Genomic DNA, 15542 nt, shown 5'->3' with positions numbered 1-15542 from the left:
ATTAATATAGTAAAAATGGCTGTCCTGCTGAAAGCAATCTACAGATTCAATGCAATCCCCATCAAAATTCCAACTCAATTCTTCACTGAATTAGAAAGGGCAATCTGCAAATTCATCTAGAATAATAAAAAACCTAGAATAGCACAAACTATTCTCAACAATAAAAGAAACTCTGGGGGAAATCATCATTCCTGACCTCAAGCTGTACTACAGAGCAATTGTGATAAAAACTGCATGGTACTGGTACAGTGACAGACAGGTATATCAATGGAAAAGATTTGAGGACCTAGAGATGAACCCACACACCTATGGTTACTTGATTTTTGACAAAGGAGCTAAAAACATCCAGTAGAAAAAAGACAGCATTTTCAATGAATGGTGCTGGCACAACTGGCAGTTATCATGCAGAGGAATACAAATTGATCCATTCTTATATCCTTGTATAAAGCTCAAGTGTAAGTGGATCAAGGAACTCCACATAAAACCAGAGATACTGAAATACATAGAGGAGAAAGTGGGGAAAAGACTTGAAGAAATGGGCACAGGTAAAAAATTCCTTAACAGAACANCAATGGCCTGTGCTGTAAGATCAAGAATCAACAACTGGGACCTCATAAAATTCCAAAGCTTCTACAGGGTAAACATTACTGTCAATAAGACAAAAAGACCACTAAAAGATTGGGAAAGAATTTTTACCAATCCTAAATCTGATACGGGACTAATATCCAATATATACAAAGAGCTCAAGAAGCTGGACAGAAATTCAAATAACCCCCTTAAAAAATGTGGTAAAGAGCTAAACAGAGAATTCTCAACTGAGGAATACTGAAGGGCTGAGAAGGACTTAAAAAAATGTTGAACATCCTTAATCATCAGGGAAATGCAAATCAAAGCAACCCTGAGATTTCACCTCACACCAGTCAGAATGGCTAAGATCAAAAATTCAAGGTACAGCAGATGCTGGTGAGGATGTGGAGAAAGAGGAACACTCCTCCATTGCTGGTGGGATTGCAAGCTTGTACAACCACTGAAAATCAGTCTGGCATTTCCTCAGAAAACTGGACATAGTACTACGGGCAGATCTAGCTGTACCTCTTCTCGGTATATAACCAGAAGATCTTCCAACTTGTAATAAGGACACATGTTCCACTATGTTCATAGCTGCCCTATTTATAATAGCTAGAAGCTGGAACGAACCCAGATGTCCCTCAACAGAGGAATGGATACAGAAAATGTGGCACATTTACACAATGGTGTACTACTCAGCTATTAAAAACAATCAATTTATGAAATTCTTAGGCAAATGTATGGATCTGGAGGATATCATCCTCAATGAGGTAACCCAATCACAAAAGAAGTCACTTGATATGCACTCACTGATAAGTGGATATTAGCCCAGAAACCTAGAATACCCAAGATACAATCTCCAAAACACAAGAAAATCAAGAAGAAGGAAGACCGACAGGTGGATATTTCATTCCTCCCTAAAATAGGGAATAAAATATCCATGAAAGAAGTTGCAGATACAAAGTTTGGAGCTAAGACGAAAGGATGGGGCATCCAGAGACTTTCCCACCTGGAGGTCCATCCCATAATCAGCCACCAATCGCAGACACTATTGCATATGCCAGCAAGATTTTGCTGAAAGGACACTGATATACCTATCTCTTGTGAGGCTATGCCATTGCCTGGCAAATATAAAAGTGGATGCCCACAGTCATCTATAGGATAGAACATAGATAGAACCCCAATGGAGGAGCTAGAGAAATTATCCAAGGAACTGAAGGGGTCTGCAACCCTATAGGTGGAACAACAATATGAACTAATCAGTACCCCCAGAGCTTGTGTCTCTAGCTGCATATATATCAGGAGATGGCCTAGTCAGCCATTGTTGGGAAGAGAGGCCCCTTGGTCTTGCAAACTTTATATTCCCCATAGAGGAGAACGCCAGGGCCAAGAAGTGGGAGTGAGTGGGCAGGGGAGCAGGGCGGGGAAAAGGTATAGGGGAGATTCAGGATAGCATTTGAAATGTAATGAAGAAAATATCTAATAAAATAATTAAAAAAAAACATTATATAGGGACCTATTTTCTCCACCATCTAAGATTTCTATTGGGCACATGAAATGAATGGAGCTAGGAAATATCCTGAGTGAGGTAACTCAGACTCAAAAGAACCTGCATGTTATGTACTCACTAATACATGGATATTACCAAATTAGTACAGAATCCCACCCACAGAACTCAAAAAGATTAACAAACCAAAGGGTACAAGTGAAGATGCCTCAGTCCTATTTGGGAGTGAGAAGAATGCAATAAGGGGAACAGGCAAAAGGAGGGAAGTACCTGGGTGAGAGAGGGGACAGGGAGGGGAAAAGGGAAGCATGATGAGGTTTCGGAGGGAGAAACAGGAGAGAAGCCCTGAGGGCCAGCATATGCTGTAGCCACTGTTACTTCCTTGCATCCATCTCCAATGGATCACACAAATATTCCCATCTAAACTTTCTACCTCCCAAACCTGCTTTTATTCCAGTTCCCAAATTCAGAAGATATTGAGTGGGAACTAGTAGTTCACTAGAACCAGGCAAGCAGTCACTCTAACATCAAATCTTTACTTTTCTTTCCTCCCCTCCGAATTGAATTCCTCTTTCTCACCCTGTTGGGCCCCCTCCTTTCTGTCCTCATCTCTAACTGATCACACAGACCTCCTCCAAACTCTGTTCCCTCTCATCCTTCCATTCCAGCCACCAGCTCCAGGGGCCACTCACTAGGAAAACACCAGGCAAATTTGCCAGACAAGCAAGTAGGGAAGCTTCAGATCCTCACTTTCATATCTTCTTCTTCCCTCTTCTGTTCCAGACCAAGCCTCCAATCTCATACCAAACCCTAGGCAGACTATCTGTTCTGCCCTTTCTCATCACTTTCTGCTTCATTCCCGTGGTACTAAACAGATCCCAGAGGAACAACCTGATTTCCTCCCTCCTGTAGATGCCCTCGGCATACATAACCATCTTCAATCCTATAATCATCTCCTAATACTTAGAGATAACTTTTACCTTGAATCCCAGTGGCAAAACATATCAGCTTCCCAGAAGTATTTCCTAACAAGCAACATGCAGTCACCAATCTCTCCCATGAACCAGAGGGCAACAGAATCTAAGTAACCAAACACATACCCAATAAAGACAAGACCAGACATCATCACCTAGAATTGCAATCTTAAGTCTATATACTAGACACCAGCATAAATACATAATTAAAAAAATTCAGGACAATAAAACTTCACTAGAACCCAGCTATGCTATCATAGGAGGCTGTGAATATTCTACCATACTTAAGCATAAGAAAAGACCTTAAAACAACCTTCTTGAGTATGGAAGAGTTCTTTAGAGAAGAAATAAATCCCTTAAGGAACTCTATGACCACACAAGCAGTGAAAGGCAATGAATAAGCACTTCAAAACTCAAAGTGAGTTTTGCCTTATATTGATGTATTCGTTTTTCTTTTCATATTATGTTTTGTTTTACTTTATAATTAACTCCAAAAGCTTGTTTGTTTTACAGTGAATGACAAAGGGGAATGGACACAGATGGGAGGGAAGGTGGGAAGGAACTCGGAGAGTGGAGGAGAGGAAACTGTGATTATACATTATGTGAGAATAATCTATTTTCAATAAAACAACAACAAAAAAATAAAGGTAGAAAAGTATGAGAGCTGCAGAGATGGATGGATGGGGAAAGTGCTTGCCATGCAAGCATGAGGATGCGGATTGAGATCCCCAGCTCTGATCAGAGCTACACGTGATGCTATGTGACTGTAAGTGTGGCACTGAGGGGTTAGAGATGAGGGAATCCCTAAAAGTCACAGTTAGTCAAGTCACTAAGCACCCAGTTGTATTAAAAGACATTTTTTAAATAAATGCAGAATAAATCAAGTAGAGAATGATTAAGCATGGCAATGGCAACCTTTCCAAGTTCCCCAAAGTTTCCAACCTTCGCATCCTCCAATTGTTCTGCTCAGCCAGCTTTGCTTGTATCTGACCACTTCAGCGTTCCTAAGACATTTCCCTACTTCAGAAAACCAATTATAACAGTCAAAAACAGTTGGAAACAGCATAATTGTAGATAATACATCGAAAGTGGGACTATTAAGAAGTGCTGAGGCACTCTATGTAGCTCCGACAGAGACAGTTGCCTTCATGAGTGTAGACTCCCAATAAAAACAACCAGCAAGTGGAGCAGAAGAACCTAAATGTGCAGTTGTGCTAGGAAAGAGTATGAGTGAGGTTAAATTTGTACATGAGTAGGGAAAAGTAAAAAAAAAAAAAAAAAATCCATAATTGCTAAAGAGATTGTGTAATTGCAGAGATAGTTCACACAATGCACTCTGCCAGGCTGTAGAATGGTTATAATTCGCAGTTCTGAGCTCTGCAGGAAAAGCAAGGAGAAATATTGAAACCACGCACTTACAAAAACAAAGCAATATGGGTAAGTTGAAAAGAAAAGGCAAGTGTGGAAAAGTCATTGTAGTAGTTAGAGAGATTAGTGCTATTAAGGAGAAACTTCACATTCTTTATTGGTATGATGGCAAAGGCATCCTGAAGGAAGACTCAATCAGCTTAAAGATTTGACTTGTGAAAATGCAAATTTATTTGAAAAGAGAATCTGAGTAAATCTACTGATGTTATTCCCTATTCAAAACCAACTACTTATGGAAGTAATTTCCTAGCTCAACTGTCATGACACATGAGTCCCCAAAGTACTGTGGAAAGGTTCCAAGTGTATTTCTAGCTTGCACAAAGCATGCCCATATCACCATAGCATGCCGGTACTACAGGCGTACAAAGTGAAAGGGTGAGAGTATAATGGAAGCTTGCAACAAAGCTCCAGAAAGCTCAGAGCAAAAAAAAAAAAAAAAAAAAAAAAAAAAAAAAAAACGTGTGGCAAGGTTGGAGGTTCTGCAGTAAGGCTGTAAGAACACACTGCAAGGAGCAACTTAGGTGAAACCGAGTTGAAATGGAGAACTAAGGATGTTGCAGATGCCAGAAATTATGGGATGTCTCCTGAGAAAACAAAGTGATGGATTTCTTTCCAAATACTAACTTAACTGTAGTCCTAAGCCTAGAGCCCTTTGACAATATTTCCAGAGTACGGACAAATAAATACAGAGCTACTTTTTATACAGTTCTAAAAAAAAAAAAAAAAAAATCCTTTAGGAAATTCTCAGAGTTGTATCGTATATTTTCAAAATAAATTATTTTTGTATCAATGTGGATTGTTTTCTATATGCAGGTGAGGACAGGCACAAGATAAGGTGAGAGCCTGTGATTGAGCAGTGGAAAAGGAAGGCAAGGCGGGCTGAGAGTTTTAGAGAGAAATACAGGGAGCGCACCAGGGCAGTGTAGGTAGCCAGAGGCCCTGATTCAGGGAGCAGATCCTGTGCTATCTGCTGCTGGAGAATTTTTAACTTAGCTTACAAATTAGGATGCTAGTTGCTGTGAATAGCGATTGTGTTATTTGTTGATTCTAAACCAAGTTTGTGTGGTGTTTTCCTTCAGCCAGCAGCTCAACTGAGTTCCAGAGAAAAAGTATTGTGGCAGGGCACCCCAGCCAGCCAAAGGAATTTGGAAAACTGCCCACCATGGGAACTTGGTCAGCTGGGTGGAGAGATTTTGGAGCTCTGAAACTGGGTGTGCAGGGCTAAGAAAAGGCTGACCACACTGCCAGTGCCTTGCAGGCATGGGTGCATGGGAGCATGGGTGCTTTTTAAATTATTTCATGCTACAGATGGCATCCAAGGGGCAGGCAAGAATCCACGAGAAATTTAAGATTCTTAGCCTGAGATTTAGTTCTTAGCTTAGGAGGGGAGAGGTCATTTCTCTGAGGGGAAGAGTCACAGGGTGGCTCCAGGGAGGGAAACTTAAAAGAAGAAACACAGGGGCAAACTCAACTCACAGGCTCTAAGGTCTCCTGCTGTGAAAGGAGCTGAGATGGCTGCTCTGAGTCAAAGAGCCAGGGAATGGAAGCTGCCTGCTTCTTGGGACAGATTTCGATTGAACTGTGAATTTACAAAATTGAGATTATTTGCTTTTAGGATAGATTTATATGCAGATTTTTCCGAATCACGTGGGGAGTTTCGTCCATGGTTCAGAACTAGAATAGGGAAAATTTACTGACACCTAAGTAATGAGCAGTGATAATTGCCTACTATGAACAGGTATTGATGGATGTCTGTGGCTCAAGGCAGAGAGCATAACAGATAGATGGTATAACAGGTCTTAATAAAATAGAAGTCTGTGGCTCTAGGCAGAGAACACAACAGATAGATAGTATAAAAGGTATTAATAAATATAAGTCTGTGAATCAAAGTAAAGAACATAACAGATAGATGGTATAATATAGTCTACAGGAAACTCATATTCTTTGTTTGTGGGCTCCACGGAAATTTTGGATTAATTTCTTGGCATGACAAATCAGAACAGGCTTAAAAATAGGTTCATACAGTTTTGTTTAGTATTTCATTTATTTTGCATTGTTTTTATTATCAAAATGTGTGGAATTATGAGGTTTGGGGTTGTTTTATTATTCCTCTGGAAGAGAAAGGAGGACATAAGCTTTCATGGCTGCAGACTGAAGGGCATGCTGTTTTGGGAGAAAGCTTTTGTCTTTGCATTTCTAGAAAAGGTGCTGAGTGTATACACATCTTCCAGAGTTATATGGATCAGATTTGATAGAGATAGATGATCTGAATATAAATTCAGGTGACTCAAACAAAAATATTTTTGTGCCATCTGCACATGGCACGAATGAACACTTATGATTGGAGCAGAATTTTATCCTAACTAGTCTGAACACCCTACACAGACTAATGTAATCCATACAGATATCTTGATGATGCAAAACATTTGCTTTGAGATTTGTATATTTCAGCCTACACAGACTTGGTGAGTCTCATCATCAGACATTCTGAACTGACCTGCTTGAATTCCTGATTTCAGGGAATTTCAGCCAAATCCAGTTAGGGCACAGACATCATCAGAGATTAACCTTTCCCCCCCTCCCCCATGCTTCAAAGACCTCTCAAGGACCATATTCATCAGGAAGTAGTTATGAAGAATCATCATCCAAGTTCCCTGGGCTTGGGGGCAGGAAGTTGTTATTTTAGGATTGTCTTTCTGGGGAATTTAGAAATGGTCATAATTTGAACAGGAAGATAATAGCTAGAATTGATTGTGTAGCCATAATCTCATTGGGTAGAAATCTTTATGATAGTTACTAATCTCTGTCTCCTGCCTGCAGGAGAACATATTTAAGAGGATAGTTTTCAGAGAGTATGCAAGCAAAACCAGGACACACAAATATGGAATTATAAGCCTTTTCTCACATTAGGAGACATAACAGGGTGTTCTATTTAATTTGACAAAAATGATGGACTGGATGTTAGGTGTATCTTATACTTTATCATTTACAAAATGGTAATAGTTGTGTTCAATTTATATTTGAGAGGAAAGAGCCTTTTAACTGGACAAAAGGGGGTAATATGGATTGCTGTTTATATGCAGGTGAGAGCAGGCACAAGATAAGGTGAGAGCCTGTGATTGGGCAGTTGAAAAGGAAGGCAGGCTGAGAGTTTTAGATATGAGTACAGGGAGACAGAGGAGGAGACAAGGTGGAACTTATAGGAAATGAAGAGGAGCCAGAACCACACAGTCCTGGGAGCTATAAGTATTGGGGATTTCTTAGATGGATGATTGAATAATAAGTAGGGTGCATTTGCCCCATCTAGGTGTGTAGCCTGTGTATATATCAGTTGAGTTTTGAGTTCATTGTGCCAGTGTTTTGCAGGTTGAGAACTTACTAATATAAATCTGACTGATAAATTACAAGCCTCTAGAATTTTGATTTTATCAGGTCATAGGGATTTGTGACAGCTAACCACAGCGGGCAGATGACTGGGAATGTAAGCAGGATTCATGTCATGTCAAGAGAACTATGAGATGGGTGGTCAATACATGGGGTTAGCCATGGAGGCAGCAAGGCCATTGAGCCCAGAGGTAGCTAGCGTTAGCATGAGATGGTGCCTTATTTTTTATTTCATACAACACATCAATATACATATATAAACCAGGGAATTTACAATGCATTTTTACTTACATAGAAAGTTAGTTATTGAGATTTACTTTTTAAAACATCTGGTTTGATAAAATATATTTGGACTAAAAAGTATTTCTTTAACTAACAATGTTTATGTTCTTGTGAATATCTTGCCAGAGATGACTCCAAATGTCATACACATTAACTTACCTTGCTTAATTTGTAGCATGCACATACACACACACACACACACACACACACACACACACACACACACACACACACACACACATCATGCACANACACACACACACACACACACACACACACACACACACACACACACACACACACACACAACACACACACACACACACACACACAAATAGATAGCTCTGGTATTTGTTTAATCATGGATTTACATTTTACATTACTAGCAATGTTTGTTGTGTTAATATATGTGCCAATGACAGGTTACAAATATAACATATTTCTAGCCACAAAGGAATCAAATGTTTCTTACCTCCTCGTTTATTAATCTTGGCATAGCCAGGTGCATAGCTGCTGGACAGGGAGGAAGAGCTGCTGAAGGACACATGGGGAAGAGCAGAGATGAGAGGCTCATCACATTTTTCTGAAAAAAAAAATAAAGAAGTACCGTTTCACTAAAGCTCTTTAGACAATGGTTAGGTTATACTTATTAAAATAACTACCAAGGGCATGAAGAAATATCTCAGTATTTAAGGACAACTAGAGTGGACTCTTGTTCAATGTCCACCATTTACAAAGGGTGATTCAAAACCACCTTTAGCTACTGTTCTATGACATCTGATTCCATTTATGGTCTACATAGAAATTGGCAGACACATGCACATGAACACCTACACACATGCATATACTGTAAGTAAAATAATTGTTGCCTATATAACAGATTTACAATCGACCCATCAATCAATCAGTCGATCAATCAAATAATTCACCAAAAGTTATAACCTAACTATCTAAGTTGTACCAGTCCCGATAAATCTCAGAAATAGTTCAAATAATCCTGACTTTTGATGTAATAGCCTGCAGCAACAACATTGTTCCAAGAGGGCCACAACTCAAATTCAGTCTTTGAGGATCACAGGTAGAATCCAATTATTTCTATTAGCTTTTGTACCTGGCATTATCTAAAAGGTTCAGATGTTTACAAATCACGGAGACAGAAGATGGGAAACAATATAATGGGAAGAATAGAAATTAGAAAGAATTCTAGTGACAGTACCCAAAGCAAGAAAGTAGAAGTCACTAATCAAAGTTTATAGTATCAGAGTGTATGATGAATAAGCACCAGAGTTTAGATGTATCACATGGAGCCTGTAGATAATAATATTATCTTGGAGACTTAAATATTGGGGATAGAAGGTCATGTGTTAGATGTTCTTATTAAATAAGTAAAGAAATAGTTATTTATAATGAAGAACCAGTATAATAGCCAATATGACAAGAATTTTTGTCTAAAAATTCACCAGTCACTGCTTTGAAATCTATCTGTATTCCTTTCTACACATGGTGTTTACAATACCATTAAACTTCATCTCTTCTTAAAATTTGCTTCTTGATTTTTTTCATGGATATTTCTTAAATCTCCTAATTTATAAGTTTTTCTAGTGCTTAGGACTCACTTTTCCATTTTCCTCTTAATGAATCTCTGTCAGGGAGAGTGCAACCAGAACTGTGCTTTCCATAAGGGTCTGTCCTAAGTCCTGATTCAAGCAGTCAGCTGCAGTTGCTACAATACAAACTGCTCAGCCCTCCTAGCTCTGTCTACAATAGAGAAATAGATCAATATTCAGATCAGTATGAGTCTGGAGCTACTAAGAAATGATTTTTTTATTTTATAAATTTTATTATTAAGTTATTGCAAATAAATAAAAACTATACACCGAAATTAAGCAGACTCAAAGTCTCTGAATTAATGAACTTCTGTAAAGTTAGAATAAGCATTTGCAACAGAAGCTATGGAGCTTCTCATTAAATTTTCCACTTTCAGTATTGAATATGTTTTATTTTCTTAGCCATTCTCAAAACAAAGAAAAATTCATGACACAGAATGAACTAGAAGATATTAGTTTTATTTTCTTTTTCATAACTCCATGCCTATTCAGTTCTTCTTTGGAACCTCGTGTGATTGCAAAACAAAACAAAACAAAGTGAAAGAAACAAAACAAACAAATAAAACCTCTATGCTTTCTCTAATATGTAGAATCTAGTTAAAATAGATGTGTATATGTAAACAAATGCTCATGTCACTCCAGAACAAGACAAGCTATATATACATTTTGACAATTAATATAGAGTCTTCAATTTATAATATGTTTGAGAAATGAGGTTTTAAACCAAACTTCTTGTATCCAAATTTCTTATACAGATAACCTATTAAAAAATGTAGTTGTAAACCTATGCCGTTTTCTCGAATGTTTTGATATATCCTTAAGAAAAGTAAGAAATGAAAGAATAATCTACAGTAACATATCTGTTCATTTTAATCTCAGATATGCATACACCTGAATAGTAGGATAATAAATAACCATTCAGTTCTCTAGAGTCACTGCAGACTCAACTCAACCATGGTGAATGCTCAAGGAAAAGGAAATGTTAGAGTGTGCTCTGGTATCTGCTTTCAGTCACTATGTCTGTGGTTTAAAGTCCTCCAGAGGCTACAGTGATTCCCTCATCTTCTTCTCAAACACTGTCTAGATACAATGACTTCTGTCCTCTTCTTTCAGTGTCAAGGCATCCCTTGCTAGGGGAGTTCACATTTGACAGTTTAAATGTCCTATGCTTACCCTTATTTTCTTTCCCAGGTCTGAGCTCAGTGTAGCTTTGCATGCCCGGACACAGTCATGGCTGCCCATCTCTTCTTTCCAACGCTCTAATCCTGCCTTAGGTACTTCTAAGCCTAGGACACCAACATACTTTCACTCATTGCTTTGCTTAGCTCATTTTCTCTATCCTATGAGAACTAAGTCTTTGATGGTTTATCTGGTAGTTTCTTTCATGATTGAGAGTTAAACTATAAGACAGTAGAAAACTTTAATTTCTAACATATGCTCACATTGTCTAGGATTTGTTTAATAAGACGTGGACATGAGCACTACATTCCCAGAAGGTTTTCATGTCTCATGTTTATAAACAGAAAGAAAAAAATGCACTTAGCAATGAGGGAAATAAACTAGTTTTATTGGGATTTCATTTAAGTGGTGTTAAATCTATACAGGCAATGAGGAATGAATCATCATGTAGTCCTTTGACATTCAAGTGTTTATAAATTAGAAGTTAGAGTGAACCGCCCATTCTCACCACACATTGTCTTATTTTTCTAAGTTATTTTCTAGGTTCCTCTGGGAAACCTGACAGGTGTGTATGATTAGATTCCCCCATAAAAGATTGAAAAATGAACATAAGATATATGTTAAAATAGACAGGTTGATAAATCTATATTAAGTGAATGGATTTTATATTTATTGGTAAAATGCACTATTATATTAAGCCATGAGAGAACAGATGTACCCATACTCTAATTTTTAACTCTTTGGATCTAATTTTAATTCAGTTTTGGCATAACTTTTGCATGTCACCTTGAAGTGTTATGTCTGATGTTCTCATCATGTTTAAAATATACTAATACCCATGCCATGTCCATGCATGCCTTTGAACTGGCATCAGTTATGGTGCTCTGACAGGCATAACAGAGTACCAGAAAAGGAAGAGACAATGCTTTCCCTTTAGAGATCTAAGTCACGATGGCAAGAATCAGGCAAATAGCCACATAGTGAATTTATAGTTTGAGTTAGTGATTAACAGTGAGTAGGACAGAAGTCAAGGGCACAATGATAGGGGGTAGCTGCTGTTCTCAGATACTGTGTCAAGGAAAGTCTGTTTGATTAAGAAACATCAAAAACTCTATTGATTAGAGGAAGATGAAAAAAACAAACAGCATTCATTTGGAGGATCTTTTTTAGTGTAAGCCTTCATATACCTGACAACAATAAGTGACATGTTTCCTGAAAAGCCTTAAGAACTCAATATAAAATTCCATTGACAAAATTGAAATGACACTGGTAGTAATTACTTAATGATTTCTTAGCTAATGCAACTAAACCTTAGATATAGCATACTTTTAAAGTTTATGTAATAATTGATTTCAATGACGAGTAAAGTGGAAATTCCTGGTTTCTGTGGAGACTCGATTTTTCATGTGACATTTTTCTGGAAACTGTCTTATGAGAGAATGTTAGCTGAGAGCAGTCACGAGGTGTTTTTCTGGAAGCTGCTGGCAAAAGGGCTTGTGAGTTTTGCTGAAGCAGATGCTTGGGAGGACACATTTGGGAAGAGTGTAAATGTAACCCACTTTACAGTGGGTAATGCTCTGGCACTGGGTCACCTTGCTTTCTTCTCTGATCTTTGCTTGTTGTGATTTTTATAGAGAGAAACACACCAAAAAAATTCTGGTTATAATCTGACTGCTTCTTGATACTTCAGTAGACTTGTGCCTATCACTGTAGCATTACATTTTCTTCTGGATCAAGCCACTGCTGCTGATTTGAGTTTTATAATTTGATAGTGCAATGAACTGCTGACAATGAAGATTACAATTGCACCGCAGGACTACTTCTAAACAGGTCCGCATTCCCCTTGTCCTGTTAGGCTTCTTCCTCCTCTACCTTTGGCCCGTGGGCTATAAGTGAGGTTGAAGCATTTAAGACCCCTTATTACAGCAGGTTTTGAAAAATATAAGCCTACAAATACGTTTTGTTAATTTGGATATTAATGAAAACACATTAAAATTAAAAATAAAAATTAAAATGTGTGCAGTTTATTCATTATAAAAATAGTAGCAAGAAAAATAAGAGTTTACATATAACCTATGTTTATGTGTTAATTCTAGAATGTTCACAATTTAAGCATTGGAATAAAATAGCAATACTAATATTATGGTTCAATGCTGGGTAGAACATAACCAACCATTAGAAATGCTAAGGTGTAGCCAGGTGGTTGTGGCGCACACCTTTAAATCCAGCACTTGGGAGGCAGAGGCAGGCAGATCTCTGTGAGTTCAAGGCCAGCCTGGTCTACAGAGGGAGTTCCAGGACACCCAAAGCCACACGAATAGAAATGCTAAGATGAGTGGTCTTGTAAACTTGGTTCTCTCAAGAATGTGTGACCATGAATGTGTCCATACACCCTTTTCCCAATATACAACACAATAATGAAGGAATTTAGCTAAGTTTCTGAGAATCTCAGGGAATTTCCAGTATAGAACTCTGACCTGCAGACCAAATCAAACTTGTTTACATTTCTATGAAGTGTTACTAGTGATCATACAGTTTTACACAGTGATGTGGTGTCCATGGCTGCTTCCACAGTGCCTTAGAGTTTATGTACTGGCCATATGGACTGGGAATCTAGAATCCTTACTGTCAGACCAGACTCACACCTACTACATATTCATAAGAGGAATGATTACTGAACACTTATATTGTACAGAATGAATAAGGTCCATAGCATTGAGAACCTGTAGAGAGGTGGAAAGAAGAGAAGAAATATTCCAGAAAGAGGAAACCACTTAAGCATCATTAGAGGCCTCAGTGGGTATGGAATCCTCTGTTGATTGCTACAGTTACACTCCAGGTCTGAATACAGTGTATATAATGCCATACTGCCTGTTATGATTAACTGTGTGTTTTTATTCTGAGTATAGTAATGATTAAGACATATGGCAACATCTAAATGTTTGTCTTGCCTGTTAGACCACAGCAAGCATGTATTTTGATATAGTAGCTATGAAACACTAGGATCAAGCAAATTCCTGATGAAGGTGAGCATCTTATTATAGTAATAACTAAAGGCAGAGGGAGATCTAAGGTATCTAGTATTTCAGTTTTCTGTGTAGGGATGCACTCTCATTCTACAGGCAATCAACCATTGCAAACATTTCAATTCCCGGCTGCTTTCCTTCCTGGAAATCTTGGATGAAAACTGGATGAGCAGATGGGCCTTGAATTTTATTTTCATACAATTTCAGTCAATTAGGAAGACAGACTAACTGTGAGAATGCAGTAATAACTTGATTTGAAAGAGAGGAAAGACCTATCAGATAGACAGAAAGTAGCAGTTGCCCTTTACCTAAGCGAGCATGGCTGAGCATGGTCTCTGCTATCAAGAATTACAGGGTGAAGTTAGCAAAGTCCAGCCACATCAGAACACTTTTAGGAATAAGGGATGGGACACTAGAACCAAGCAGGGCTTTGTGGTGAGCAAGCACCTCCTTTTCATATAAGGAAGAAATACACCAGGAAAAGTGTAACATTGGAAAGCATCGCTCTGAAGCTTCCACGTGTCCTGCATGTATTCAGTCTTTGAATAAGTTCTGTGAGTGAAACTACTGCAGCCTTAGCATCTACACTGTTCCTTTCCATTGGGGCTTTGTGGTGCCTCACTCACTCATAGACAGAAGAGACTGAAAAAAATCTTGGCTGTACCTGATGATAGCTCGTAGACTACCTGACATCACCAGCATTACATTTTGTTTATTGTTTCTTATTCTTTCTGATCTGTGTTTTGGCTGATGCAATTATGTAGACTCATTATTACAAAGATGGTGGGAAATGACAGGGACAAATGAAGTCTCATTGACTCTGATAGACGATTTCAAGATTTGGATGAAAAGAAAACTGGTGTTGTGGCCCAGGTGTTTCCTTAGTTATCACTGAGATTAATGCAGCCTTTCAAATTTTTTTTTTTATGAATCGTTAGTAGCATTAAATTGGCTCAGAGAAGACTTGGGCAGGAACTGCTGTGCATTTTAGAGTTTCTATCCACATGTATGTACATCTATCTTTTGCTTTGTTTCTTTTTTAGAAAAAAGAAAGGGAAAATGGAAGAAATTGAGGGTAGAGAAGGAATAAAGTGGCTAAGAAGATTTCTTTATAACCATGACATACCTACTATTTTTATTCCGTAAACTTGAGCAGCTGGTTGCACACATATTTCACTGTGGCACATTCAGCAGCTTGATATTTTGTCTTATTTTCTTGACATGCATTATTTGACAAGTCATTGTTTATTCACCTCAAAGCCTTGCTAACTTTAGCACTCTATTATAATACAAGACACACTTAGCTCATCCATCCCCTGCGTCCTTGTGAAACCCTTATCACCAAAGCACTTTTCTTGTAGCCTATATAATACAGAGGCCTATATAATACAGAGGCCTATATAATACAGAGGCCTATATCATACAGAGGCCTATATAATACAGAGGCCTATATAATACAGAGGCCTATATAATACAGAGGCCTATATCATACAGAGGCCTATATAATACAGAGGCCTACATAATACAGAGGCCTATATAATACAGAGGCCTACATAATCAGAGGCCTACATAGTAAAGAGGCCTATAT

The 15542-nt window shown here is 38.2% G+C and overlaps 1 protein-coding gene across 1 annotated transcript in view; it reads right to left on the bottom strand.

Moving 5' to 3' along the window:
* The window catches only part of Cntnap2 (contactin associated protein like 2), a 2102194-nt gene that overhangs the window by 1526583 nt on the left and 560069 nt on the right, over positions 1-15542 (bottom strand). Inside the window, exon 2 of the mRNA XM_029535530.1 lies at positions 8615-8725. Coding sequence (XP_029391390.1) covers positions 8615-8725 — 111 coding nt within the window. The remainder of the gene's footprint in view (positions 1-8614; positions 8726-15542) is intronic.

This window comes from Mus pahari, chromosome 2 (genome assembly GCF_900095145.1).
Source record: "Mus pahari chromosome 2, PAHARI_EIJ_v1.1, whole genome shotgun sequence".
In the NCBI taxonomy this organism is placed as follows: Eukaryota; Metazoa; Chordata; class Mammalia; order Rodentia; family Muridae; genus Mus; species Mus pahari.
The sequence above is the reverse complement of the archived record's forward strand: the minus strand, read 5'-3'. Positions and strand labels throughout refer to the sequence as shown.